This window comes from Vespa crabro, chromosome 3, assembly GCF_910589235.1.
Source record: "Vespa crabro chromosome 3, iyVesCrab1.2, whole genome shotgun sequence".
Classification (NCBI taxonomy): Eukaryota; Metazoa; Arthropoda; class Insecta; order Hymenoptera; family Vespidae; genus Vespa; species Vespa crabro.
The window spans coordinates 10,766,234-10,781,233 of record NC_060957.1 but is presented as its reverse complement, the minus strand read 5'-3'; the positions used below and the strand labels follow the sequence as shown (position 1 = coordinate 10,781,233).

General features: G+C 29.9%; 1 protein-coding gene across 2 annotated transcripts in view; it reads right to left on the bottom strand.

Moving 5' to 3' along the window:
- LOC124422537 (E3 SUMO-protein ligase EGR2-like) overlaps nucleotides 1-15,000 on the bottom strand; it is a 34,439-nt gene that overhangs the window by 19,290 nt on the left and 149 nt on the right. For both annotated transcript variants that reach the window (XM_046959088.1, XM_046959087.1), the window contains exon 1: nucleotides 13,498-15,000. This exon is cut by the window's right edge. In XM_046959088.1, coding sequence (XP_046815044.1) covers nucleotides 13,498-14,002 — 505 coding nt within the window. In that variant the 5' untranslated portion in view covers nucleotides 14,003-15,000. The remainder of the gene's footprint in view (nucleotides 1-13,497) is intronic.

Genomic DNA, 15,000 nt, shown 5'->3' with positions numbered 1-15,000 from the left:
AGTTTGTTTTGTCCAACAATAATTTTCTAGAAACGCGATATTTATTTATAAATTATGATGGTGAAATTTTTTTATTTTTCTCTTCATCTTCCTCATTATTATTTCTATTTTAATATTTGCTTCATAGTTTGAAAATATATTATTTTTATCCTATTATAAATTACTGAAAGGCGATCATGCGTTTATAAATTATGGATGGAGTAATTTTTTTTTTGTGTTAACATTATTTATATTTTTAGTATTTATTTAATATTTAGTATATTATTTTTGTCGTGTAAATTTATATAAAAAAAGTAATCATGTGTTAAAGTGTTAACGAGCGTTCAAAGTGATATTCCAAGAGTGACATCACTATGATATAAGGGAAAACCTTCAAGTAATCTCGTGTAATTAACGTCCTTTAACGATTAGCTTTTATGAACCCTTCGCATGTATGGTCGTTAAGAAATCATTCACGAACGAAGACCTAAGTCTTCTTTTTGGAATACCTTTATCGAGGAAGTCATTCGAAGGTAAGATAATTTTATCAGAATTATTTTCATTATTTTTATGGGATAATCTATGGTATGTAGACTCAACTATATTCTCATATATATAATATATATATATAATATATATATATATATATATATATATATATATATATATATGTATATATATGTATATGTATGTGTGTATAACGTGTATTATAAAAACTTGATTATTAGAGTCACCATTCTTTTATATAAATTCTTTTATATTTCAAATAAATGTTTCATATTTAAAAAAAAAGAATATATATATATATATATATATATATACAGGGTGTTCATTTGTAGATATCGAAATAAATACATTAATTTCGTAATTACTTGAAGTTATAAGAAAATTTATTAAGAAAAAATTGGCACCCTACACCAAGTCAACTTCTAAATGAATACAACTCTTTTTTTCTTTATTTTACTCGTGACCTAGTCGAGTTATGAAGGTCAATATACTTTCTTTTCCTTTTTTTTTCTCATATTTATTTAACAACGATCGTTAGTAATAAAAATCATATACAGTATGACGGTCTGACACTTCGTAAATGTGAATGCGTACATACGTACATTAAAAAAAAAAAAAAAAGAAAAAGAAAAAATACATTACAAATGAAAATGATATTATTGAGCTCAGATAAATCTTCAATCGAACAATGCTTATATATATGTACATATATAATCCAATGAGGTAACTCATATAAACATTTTTTTTTCTTATTGGTACAGACAGACACATACACATACACTCATGCATCTATGTCTAAGAACATTTTAAAAGATAGATTATTAAAAATAAAAAAAAAAAAAAAATATAAAAATCATGATTTTGAACCAGCAGATCAATCTCCATCATACAATACTTATATATGTACATATATAATTCAATGTGATTTCATGTAAAGATATTTATTTATTTTTTTCTGTCCTTTCTTTTTCTTTTCTTTTTTTTCTTTTATAGAAGTTATGTCAATCGTATTGCTCGAAATACCGGAAACCCTTGTGTTGGAGAATATAATATACGATGGGCAAAAATGATGTCTCTCTCTCTCTCTCTCTCTCTCTCTCTCTCTCTCTCATAAATTATCACGAACCATTAAGCTTCGTCAGAGTTCATCGTTCGATGTTCACGATCCAACGATAGGGAGTCCTGATCGCATGTAAATGTACTCGAGCAAGCGATAGTTAGCTACCGGTCGTTCGATAACATCTCGACGAGCATTCGAACTTCCTCCATGGATTGTCGGCGAGAACTATCTTTTTAAATAATTTAAGGAACTATCTCGGATAAATTCTCTTTAAATTTTCTTTTCTATGTTATCCCAATGTCCCACCGCCCTACTTTAACTTCACTCCTTCTTTTATTATCGCTCATCCTCCAACGTCTCATCCCCTATCCTTTCCTGAAAAGGTTTGCATTTTTTTTTGAAAGAATTCAACGGAGAGGATTGGTTAAAAGAACGATGCACTTTCGTCGTACCAACGACGACACTGATAAATCGTTCTTACCATCGAAAGAAACTAATTCTAGGAGGAGTTCATGGGAAGTTTATAGAGTTCATATATATATATAAGCTCGACGACCTGTTGAATGTGTTCGTGATCGTTTCTTTTTTTCTTTCTTTTTTTTCCATTTATGATATATATATATATATAAGCATGTAGATGTATAATAGAAAATATATATGAAATGTATAAAGCGACGTAATAAATATATGTCGCCATGTAAAAATATATTTCGCGAAATATTTATGCCGCAATTCGAGATAATTTTTCTAAATTAAAATCAAAGATATTTTCATTTTGTGGTAAGATCCAATGATAAATATTTTTAATCGATTTTAATGGAATCTAATAATAATATCTTTTCATCAATTTTTTTTTCTTTTTTTTTTTTTATAAAGATCTAATATCTAACAATAAAGATTTTCAATTAATTTTTTTTTAAAAAGGATCTAATAGTAAAAATTTTCAATCAGGGGTTTTTTTTTTTTAATACCATTTAAATTTAATGAAATTGTCAATTGAAGATTAAAAAAAATAATCCAATGATAGAAATTTTTTAAATAAATTTTAACATAGGATATTTATTTATTAATTATAATAGGATTTTTGTATCAACTCGATTTTTAATCAAATCTAACCTATGACATTTTTAAGTCAATTATAGTGAGATTAGATAAGAAAAAAAAAAAAAAAGAAATATTAAACGATCGAAACTTATCTTCCTTTTCTTTCAATCAAATTTAAAATAATTAATTATTTTTATTACTGCCTTTATATTTCTTTACTTTTTGTTTTCAATTGAATTATTTCCGTGTATATAAATAATTTGAACCGGCTCGTTGTCTATTTAATATTAAAAATAGAAAGAAAAAAAGGAAAAAAGAAGAAACAACAAAACGCTAATCAATCGAATATATCACTAAGATATATCTCTATATAAAAATCTCATAAATCTCGTATTAAACTATTAATAATATTTTTATATAAAAGTCGTATTTACAAATATAATATTTTTATATTATTTGTACTTTAATACAAACGTAAAAGGACAAATAATATTCTCGTAGAAATGATATTCCAAGAACAGAACAAATAAATCTCTAAACCATAAACGATCGATATTAAACTTTTAAACAAACAATAAATCGTAAACTTTAGAAATAAATGTCTCTCGTAATAGTAGAAAACTTATTTTGAGTTTCATGTCGAGCACATAGACGTAGAAGTAGAGAAAAGGAAATGATAGAGATCGGCGGATAGAGTGGGGGGGAGGGGGGAGGGTAGAGGGCGATGGGATAGTAGGGCGGTCGGCAAGCTTTTAGGAATTAAGGATGGGATGAGGGGTAGGTTGGTAGGTAACAAAGAAAACAAAAAAAAAAAGAAAAAAGAATTACATTCCTATCGAGCTTGCAACAGTGAAATTCTATTCCCGTTGATGTGAATCAGTCGACGAAATGACGAACCATCGAGTTTCGTATCGAACGAATCGTTCCAATTTTGCATGTTGTTGTTACGACGACGTGCGTGACGTGAATTCGGGACGATGACGACGTACGATGATTTTGGCGGTAGCTCGCCAAGTGGCTCATACCCGTCTTACCGAGCCAAGGATGACGAATCGTATTTATGATAGTTAGAAATGCATCATCACGTGCTAACTTTTAACGCTTTCGCTTTCTCATCTCTTACCGGTTTTAGAATTTGTCTATGTATGTAAGTAAGACATTATTACACAAGTTTATAGATAGATACGTGTTATATGCCTTGGAAATTTTATCAAATTTTATCTTTTAACGAGACAATATCAAATTACTTTTCATTTCGTGATAAACGTTTAAGAATTCATTTTTATAAAACTATATTCTTTTATACAGAATAGAGGAGAGAAGAAACGTAAGAAAGATATAATAATATCTATTGGAAATATTTATTGTTTAAATAAATCTCAATTAAATGTTAAATTATTTTTCTTTCGTTGGAATATCGTTGAAGGATGATTTTTTGCAATATAATTTTCTTTTTCTTTTTTTTCTTTTTTTTTTTTTCTTTTATTGCGAAGAAAAAAGGAAGTATATTTTTATTATTTATTATTATTATTGTTTTTATTGTTCTTGTAAATGTAAAATTATTAACGATAAGAAGTAGATGAAATTAAAAAGAAAACAGTGTAAGTAAATAAATAAATTGATTAATATATATAAATAAATAAATATATGTAAATAAATCTATTGTCACGATATATAAATAATCGTTCTGTTTAGAGAATATATATATATATACACATATATAAATAAATAAATTGTTTATAAAATTTATAGATATATTAGATTCATAGATCGACGAAGGATAAAAAAAGAAAGTACGATAGGATCGATGAAATTTTAAGTATTCGATCATTTTCTATTCTTTGAATTAACTAAATTAAAAAAAAAAAAAACATTCATCGTCTGATATATTCTTATTTAAACGTATCGTACTGATAAAGAAATTGAAAAATAAAAGAAAAATAAAAAAGAAAAAAAAAAGATGCAATCTTTCAATTCACGATATAACAATTATTATATCGTTATATTGATCGATTGATCGAAAACCCATACGAATCATTAGATAGATAACATATCTCTAATTTCTCGTAACATATATTGTGCATAAAAAATACTAAAAAATGCGAATGAAATGATCGATTATCTTAAATCTATTATTTGTTTACAAAAATGACATAACAAGGAAACACGTCGGTTTGTAAACATGGTCGATAGATTATTCGTTGAATAGAGAAACGGCGAAAGATCGATAAAAATCATCTTTAAAAAATTTCATAAAATTGAGATCGACGATGGAATATGATAGTTTAGCGATAGGTAGAGAGAAGGGAGGAAGAAGAGGAATTATTTATGTTCGATTGAAATTGTTTGTGTGTAAAGGAAGATTACAGGAAAATCAGTAAATACATACGTACATACGTAAGTGAGTTCGACAAGTGTTTTATCCGGCCGTGTTTATTCGTGCCACAATAATAGAGTGGTGGAACATAATAATGGTGATGGTGGATGATAGTAGTATTAGTAGTAGTAGTAGTAGTAATAGTAGTGGATACGTACACACATATATATATATATATATATATATATATATATATATATGACATGATGTAAGTGGTCGAAATGATTTTGGCATCGGTCGTGGGGTTCGCACGAGCCAAGAAGAGTGACGAATCGCGTTTATGATCGGGAAGGAAACGTTCTCTCTTTTTCTCTCTCTCTCTCTCTCTCTCTCTCTCTCTTTCTTGAACACACAGATATTCCTGCACCTTTTAAACGCCCTTTACCTTATGGTTGAAATCTTTCAGAGTAAAAGAGATAGAAAGAGAGAAAGAGAGAGAGAGAGAGAGAGAGAGAGAGAGAGAGAGAGAGAGAAGAGGCACAGTACCGTTTGCTTGAACGTAATTGAAAGATTCTTTCTTCTCTGTTCGTTCGAACGCAGCTCGGTTAGACGAGGCCAAAGAACCGTGCACGCTTTCATGGAGAATCAAAAGGGGAAAGTCGCATGTCTCGACAAGACGACGTACGTGTTGGTATACCACGTCGAGCATTAAGAGGATTTAGTAAACGAACGGCCATTCAGAATACCTACGTTCGTCCTAGAAACATGGTAGAAAAGAAAAAGAAAAAGGAAAGAAAAAAAGAAGGAAAAAGAAAAATGAAATACGAATGACTCCTCCCTTTGGAAATGGTATTCAATGGGCGCGCGCGCGCGCGCGCGTGCTCGTTTGTATGTCGTAGATAGAGAGAGATAGAGAGAGAGAGAGAGAGAGAGAAAGAGAGAGAGAGAGAGAAATTAATACAATTCTTTGCTAATTGTTCGAATTATTTATTTATTTGAAAATTTGTTAATGTTCAAAATCGAATTTGATTGGAATTTTTTGTTTGATGTTTGATTTTTGATTGCTTCCTTCTTTCTTTCTTTCTTTCTTTCTTTCTTTCTTTCTTTCTTTCTTTCTTTCCTTCTTTCTTTATTTATTTTTTTTCTTTTTCTTTTCTCTTTTTTTTTTTCTTTTTTTTCTTTCTTTCGGATTCTAAGCGGACGATTTTCTTGTTTGTTTTCTTTTTCCTTTTTTTATCTTTTCTTTTTCTTGGCTCTGTCTTTTTTTTCTTTTTCCTTGTTCTTCTTTTTTTAAGGGTAATTTGTCATCTCCATATAATGTAATATATTCGATGAATTTTAATTTTTATCTTAATCAGATATAACGTTGGATATAATTTTTTAAGAGTGTTTTCATTCCTTCGACGAAATTGATACATCCATGATAATTTTTTTTCCTGTTTCTTTTTCTGTTACTTTTTCTGTTTTTCTTTTTTTTTTTTTTTTTTTTTTATTTTTTTGTAATAAATGAATCTCTACTATGGAAGTGATTTTTTTTTTTCTTTTAATTATTCGACAACTTTTAGCATAATAGTAAATTTAAATAATAATTTATATATCATACTTTTTTACTCATCTTAATAATATTGCAACGATCTATAAAATTTGCAAGAAATTTATTAATTATTAATTCGAAAGTGAATAAGTAAAATTTGTTGTGAACTTTTTACTTTCTCCTTTTCTCTTTTTTTTTCTTTAAGACAATATTTTTTCTTTAATCCTTCCAACAGACGATTATTAATTTGAAAATAAAATTCAACATTTCTGAATCGCCATAACGTTTCTTTCCAATCCCCCGACGCCTAACAACATCAAACATGATAATAATCCACACATTTTTTCCTTTCTTTTATTTTCTTTTTTTCTTTTTAAACAAAATAAAAAAGCATTTACGACGTCAACAAAATGTGACGTTTGATGTTAAATAAATAAAAAAAAAAAAAAAAAAAAAAAAGAAGAAAAAAAAATTCACGTGAAACTTGGTATCCTCATGTTTTATAATTAATAATATAATACCTCGTGAGATAACGTTCATGATAATTTTCCATTGGAAAATATTTCGAATGATTCATAACGTTATTCGAATTATCGAAATAAAAAAAAAAAAAAAAAAAAAAAAAAAAAGAAAGAAAGAAAGGAGATATTATCTACTTAAGCAATTATCGTTGTGTTAAGATCTTAAGTGACTTCTTTCTCTTTTTTTTTTTTTTTTTTGACAAAACGAAACGAAAGAAAATAAAACGAAATAATAGATAGGAGAGAAAAGCGATTGGCTCCCTTTTACTCGCCCACCTTGGCTCTCGCGAACGATTCACGATTTCCTGTTTTGCGACTGGTATATTACAATAACGATGAAATGTCAAAAGTGTACATATCATTTTCTTTCTTTCTTTCTTTATCTCTCTCTCTCTCTCTCTCTCTCTCTCTCTCTCTCTTTCTCTTTCTCTTTCTCTCTCTCTCTCTCTTATTATTTCTTCACGTGTTAATATACACGAGCGATACACTTTGAACAATGACGTATGGAAAACTCTTATGTACCTCGTCGACTCGCCCATTCAATGATCCAAGAGTCCTTGTCTATCGCGAAAGACAATTCTCGTATTTTTTTTCTTTTTCTTTTTTTCTTTTCTTTTTTTTTTCTTTTTCTTTTTTTTTTTTTTGATCGTTCACGTTTGCATAATTATACGAGACAAGAAAAGGACAGATAAGCGAACACGGATACATGAAACTTTCGATATACGCATTGTAAGGGTGTATCAACCTTTTTCGTGTTCGAATTCTGATTTAGAAATATTTTTTTCAAATGTTTTACATTCTTAAGGTCGTTGTTAAAAAGAAAAAAAAAAAAAAAGAAAATTTCAAACCAGAAAAAAGAAAAAGGCAAAGATACGTCGCGTATATTTATATATATACATATCTATATAAATATGTGTAAGATTTATAATTGTAGAATTTTTCAAGCTGATTTTGTTTATTGGAAAAATAATGAGAAATAAAAAAGAAAAAAAGAAAAAAAAAAAGAAATAAAAGAAAGAAAGAAAGAGAAGTAACGTGATTTTCCAAAAAAATTGTTTATCTAAATGTCACAAGAAGATTAGATTTTAGATTAGAAAAAATTATAAATAAAAAGAAATAACTTTAATTTTTTAATTTTGCTTAACTAACTTCATAATATATATATACATATATATATATATACTTTGTATCCCAGCATGTGATTCAGCTAATTACAATAATTTTCAGAATCCATTTCTACACAAGATATAATATTCAAAATTAGGATTTTAGAATTAAATTGATATTTTTATTAGACTTGTCGATTATAAAAGAATTATAAATAAATAAATTAATTAATTAAAACAATAGGAACAACAGAATTTTCTTATACTGCTTACTCAAACTTAAAAAAAAAAAATACATATATATATACACATGTATAAATATATAATGTATACTTTGTATCAATATGAAATTCACCTAACTCGTTTCTAGAGTCAATATATATATATATATATATATATATATATATATATATATATATATAGGGTGTATATACCACCTTTTTTTCTATTTTCATACATAAGTTTTCTAAAAAAGCAGCAAAAAGAAAATTCTAAATAAATAAGAGAATATAGATAAAATAATAAAAAAAAAAAAAAAACAAAAAGAAAAGAATAAATAAGGAAATAAAACAAATAACGTAATTCGTACAAACAAATTCGTTTTTCCGTCCTATCAAAGAAAAGAAATTCGACGAGATATTCTCACGGATAGAGCCATTTACTTGTACTTCTAATCATGCACCATGACAATCAGAGACGAGACGCACGTGGAATTAAGCAGTAGCGTCCTTTAACCTTTGGCACCCGAGACACGTCTATGACGCGTGGCTCGACGACCATTCGACATCTTCTTTTTGCTCTCTCTCTCTCTCTTTCTCTCTCTCTCTCTCTCTCTCTCTCACTCTTACACAAACACACACAAACACATATATGCACGCACACATTTATACACATAGTCTTTCTCTCTTATTCAACGTCACTCGATATTTCTTATTCTCGAACTCGTCACACACGTCACGTTCATTCATAATATCATTGAAAGTTTTTACTGAAGGTCGAGAAAATCGACGCACGTAGAAAAAAAAATTTGTTCGAATACAATTTGTTATTATTGATCGAATGATAAAAGGAGGCATTCAAAGAGAGAGAGAAAGAGAGAGAGAAGGAGAGAGAGAGAGAGAGAGAGAGAGAGAGAGATAGAGAGAGAAAATCATCGTAGGAAATATCAGCGACGTTCGCGATCCGACGGCAACTCGATTCGCTCAGTTTTGCATCGGACACGTTGCTTCCTGACATTTTTTTTTTTTTAAAAAAAAAAAAAAAAAAAAAAAAAAAAACAAAAAAAACAAAACAAAACAAAAACACAAAATTCGTTAAAAGTAAGACTATTTAACCATTCGATTCAATTTGTTTTTCCATAGTAAATTTTTAATATAACAAAAAGAAAAAGAAGAAAAAAAACAAAAAAAATATTATTCCACGTACGAAGTAAATGCTAAAGTGAAACAATTTATCAAATTATTACGCGTTATGTTGTTTCGCGAATAAAAGAATAAAAAAAAAAAGAAAATAAACAAACAACAAAAAAAGAAAAACAATTGCAAAGACGATTTAAAACGTAAAATTTTAATAATATAAAAATTATTATATCGTAAAGATTGATTTATATAAAAATTCTTATATTGTAAAAATTAAATTTTATAGGAAAGTAATATTGTAACAGGTATGAAATAAGTATTAAAGTAAAAAAAAGAAAAAAAAAAATAGAAAAGAAAATAACAAATAATGGAAAGATCATATCTATTTATATTTTAAAAATTTGTCAAATTATTGCACGTACGTATGCATCTTATATCGCGTATCGAAATATAAGACATATTGCAAAGAGGATTTTAATAATATTTAGTGCATGATTTTGTGTCGTAAAACTTGTATAAAAAAAATTTGTATGAAGAAAAAGAAAGAAAAATAAAGGATATATTATTAATCCAGATACAAAAGTAAATATCATAAAGTAGAAACAATGGTAAACATTATATTGTATCATTATTTGTTCTTTCTTTTTTTTTTTTTTTTTTCTTTTGCAGCAAATTTATAAAATCATTCCACTTATGTATGTCGCATTATACATTGAAACATGTTAACTTATTTGATTTTTTTTGTTGTTATTTATTTATTTATTTCTTTCTTTTTCATTATTCTTCCATCATATTCATCCAGGGTATACATTCAAATGTTAAAAAAAAAAAAAGAAAGAAAAAGAAGAAAAGTAGAAATCCTTTAAATAGTCCTGTTTAAAATCTTTATTTCTATATAATAGATCGTTCGGTAGATCTTTCATCGATCTTAGTTATACTTCTTTTCCTAACGACATTCAACCGTATTCAAAGTCAAATTTCAAATGATTGAGAACTTATATAAGTGCTCGATATCCAAGATAATTTAATTGTAAACCAATAGACGGGCTATGAAAAGAATTTATAAATGTCTTACGATTGAATTTAAAGGTTTAATCCATTGGATTTAAGATATATATATATATATATATATATATATATATATATATATATATATACATATATATATATAATTGCATAGGATCGGAACGGGAAAAGGATCCTTTCGAGGTGGATGGAATTAAAAAAAAAAAAAAGAAAAAAAAATAAAAAAAGGAAAAAAAATCTTGATTACGATCCACGATAAGATTCACGATCGTACGGATTTACGACGGAGATCGAATTTTCATAGTGATCGTTATTATACTTTCACTTCTTATTTTATATTTCTTTTATTCGTATTATTTCTCTGTGGTTTATTATTTATATTATATATATATATTTATCTTATGTGACCGTATTATAACAGTGTGCAAGCATAATCTAACACAAATCATGTGTAAATATTAATATATATATATATCTACATAGGATATATATATATATATATATATATATGTACTACGATTTATAGATATGCGTATAGTACGTAAAGGACTAGGAAACATGCTCGATCAGAAACATCAACGAAGCTTAGCGAAGCGAAACATTCATAAAAGGCACCAAAAGCGAAGTAGCCCCAGCATATTGAGCACATTATTATTTTCATGGTGTCGTATCAATTGCAATGGAGCCCCATGTACAAAGAGGAATGCTGGTTAACTAGCGATCGTAAATAATGTGTTGGTAATATTCACGAAGAAAGAGCAAGAGTAACAGAAAGTAACAGAGAGAAAGAAAGAAAGAAAAAAAGGAAGAAAGAAAAAAGTAAAAGAAGAAGAAGAAGAAGAAGAGAGAGAGAGAGAGAGAGAGAGAGAGAGAGAGAGAGAGAGAGAAATTCGAAGTTCAATTCGCGAAAGCATCGAAAATTACGAGAAACTACATTCCACATAGTTTTCTTTCGCGAAGTAAAATAAACGTCATTGACACGTTCGCTGAATTTCACTTAAAGCATTTCTAAATATATATATTTATATATATATATATATATATATATATATATATATATATATATATATATATATATATATACCTTCATTTCACACATCTTTGACTCTAAATAAGATGACAACAATAATAGTCATAGGTTTCTCTTACAAGGAAATATTTTCATAAAGACACAGAAATAACAATAAATATTTTCTATTCGCTACTATTTATTATAGGTATCAGTATTTTTATTTGCTAATCAATGTTGAAATATATCGTTAAATAAATGATATCTCGATTAATTTTTTAAATGCGATAAAATATCGACAGATAAGTAATATAAAAATAAATAGTACGAATAATTATCTTGGTTGTATTTTTTCTCCTTTTTTCTTTTTCTTTTTCTATTCTTTTTTCTTTTTTTTTTCTTTTTTAATAAATACCGACCGACCATTTAAAATACTGACAAGTTATTTATTTAATACTAAGAGATATTTTAATCATAAAAAATTTTCCAAGTTTTATCGATTAATCGTTATAAATGATATCGACGTACTTATATCACCGATTATTCTTTTTTATTTTTTAATACACATTTACAAAAAAAAAAAAAAAAAAACGAAAAGATATTAAAAAAAATATACTATACCCTAATAAATAGCAGGCATTTTTAATCGAACTTCGAAAGAAAATAAAATTTTTAGTCTTCTTGAATAATCTCTCCGGATATTGGAATAAAGTGTTATAAAAAAAAAAAAAGAGAAAAGAAAAAAGAAAAAAAAAAGAAATGATGGAACCAAAAGGAGGAACTCGATTCTCGACAAAAACGAAAACAAAAAGAGAAAAAGAAAAACAGGAAAAAAAAAAAATAAAGAAATAAAGAGGAAAGAAAAAGGCAAGAATCTTGAAAGACCATAAGAGAAATCGATTTCTACGAAAAGTATTCGTTTATTATTCGATCCGACCGAAGGAATCTTAAGGGAAATAAGGAAAGTGCAAAGATATCAATGTAGGAAATGATATCGATGTTGGAATGGCAAAGAACCCTTAGAATTTTAAGAGAGCCTTCCAACTTCGAAGCCAAAGAGGCACGTATGTATCTACTCGCTAGGCACGTTCGAGTGGTGACAAGAAACTTAATAGCCGGTCTAGAAATACAGGTTTTAACGTAGCGGTCGTAAAGATCGATTACCTTAGCCGCGGAGTGTTTAGATCGACGCTAATACCGGTAGCCGCCGCGCGTGTGTATCGCCGACCAAGCGCTGCTTCCCCCGAGCGAAAGCTGAAAAATGTTGTTGGGGCGCGTACAGCCCATGATACATATACAAATATCATATATATATATGTATATATATATATATATATATATATATATACACTATACGTATATGTACAAATATATAGATATATTATACATATTTATATTATATATATATATATATATGTGTATGTGTAATATATGTAAAATGTATATATACATATATATATATAAATGTGTATATATATGTATATATATATATAAATGTGTATATATATGTATATATATATATAAATGTGTATATATATATGTATATATATATAAATATTTCTCTACGTTCTCGTCGGTGCTACTGCAATCCATAAAGAAATTCTTTCGTTTCGTCGTCGTCGTCGTCGTCGTCGTAGTCGTAGTCGTACGAGATAAGGATAGTACGAGCAGCAAACGTTAAGAGAGTCCGGGACACATCGGCGAGTCGACATATTTCACGAGGTTGCCACGACAAATCACGTTTCCCTCGGCACCACCGACGTGGCGCGGTTACGGTTCGCGGATTGCTTCGAGACGCGTCTTTCGCCTTGCCGAGAATAAGAGGAGAAGAAGAAGAAGAAGAAGAAGAAGAAGAAGAAGAAGAAGAAGAAAGTGGAGAAGGAGGAGGAGAGGGAGGAGGAATGCTAACGAGAGAAGTCAAGAAGAAGAAAAAGAATAAGAAGAAGAAGATGAAGAGGAAGAAGAGACGATAGAAAGAAACAGAAAAAGAATAATAAGAAAACGTGTAGATGATGATAAATAAAGAGAATATTTACCCGAAGTCGGCGGCGGATGATGATGATGATGGTGATGATGATGATAACTGAGGGACGGCGGTGGTGGTGGATAAACCGCACCCCAAATACAGGAAGTAGCACTGGCAGCAGCAGCGGCAGCGGCGGCGGCAGCGGCAGCTGCAGCTGCGGCAGCCTGTTGCTGATGATTATGTTGCTGTTGATGTTGTTGTTGTTGTTGTTGTTGCTGATGCTGATGATGTTGATGATGTTGATGCTGCTGCTGCTGTTGCTGCTGCTGCTGTTGTTGTTGTTGTTGTTGCTGTTGCAGAAGTTGTTGGACCTGCGCGATGTCGACGAACTCTTGCAATTCACCCTCGGAGTCTGTTGGGGGTGGAGGTGGAGGTACGACTTCGCGCACGCGGCCCTCGAAGGGGTTGCCGGTCGGTGCCGCGTGCTGCAGGTGCTCGAATGCCGCAAGCGGATTCGCGGGCTCGTAATTGCTGCGGCCGGTCGTATGTTCGCGGCGCATCGCGAGTGCCAGCATCTTTTCAACCTGTCGCGCCGCCGGATGTTATCCTTATCGTTCCGTTCCTCCACGCACCACCTTTTTCTTCTTCTACTTCTTCTACTTCTTCTTCTTCTTCTGCCTCTTTTTCTTCTTCCTCTTCCTCTTTTTCTTCTTCTTCTTCTTCTCCTGCTTCCTGCTTCTTCGATTCCCCGAAGCGACTCTCTTCTATACCTCTTCTTCTTCTTCTCTTTCCTCTTCTCCTTAGACCAAGATAGGTCGGTAGCAATGAGGATGAAGATAAGAATGTAGACGACGAGGACGGCGAAGACGACGTTGAGGAAGAGGAGGACCACTTTCGGGAGAAACGATCGCACATGTCACGCACGCCGTCGGATTCCTCGCGTCCACGTCGCGTCGGCACTTATGAACGAACGAACGAACGAACGAAAGATCACACTCTTTTATAATCTTCTTCTTTCTCTTCTTCTTCTTCTTTTTCTTCTTCTTCTTCTTTTTCCTCTTCTTCTTCTTCTTTCTCTTTTTCTTCTAACTATTTTTACTCCTTTTTCTCTATTTCCTTATCTATCGATATTATCCAATTATTCACAAGAGGACACACTGTTCGCGATAGATAATAAATGCAACACACCGGCTTTACTCTCGTGTCATCTCACAACTGTACCGAGAAAAACTGTGATCGAGAAAGAAGAATTAAAATATTTCAAGAGATAAAGATAGAGTTAGAAATAGATAGATAGATAGATAGATAGATAGATAGATAGATAGATAGATAGAGAGACAGAGAGAGAGAGAGAGAGAGAGAACTTCGTAGATTGCCGGTACGAAGACTAAAATATTTCTCGCAAACTTCAAGACAAGACAAGACAGGACAAGACAAGACAAGACAAGACAAGGAGAAGATAAGTGAAGAAATGAGATGAGAAGACAACTGAGGATAGAAGGCGCGCGATGGTTATATCGCTAGTTGACTCTTGTAAACCGCTTGGCGGTGGCAAAACGTCTCCGTTTCCGGC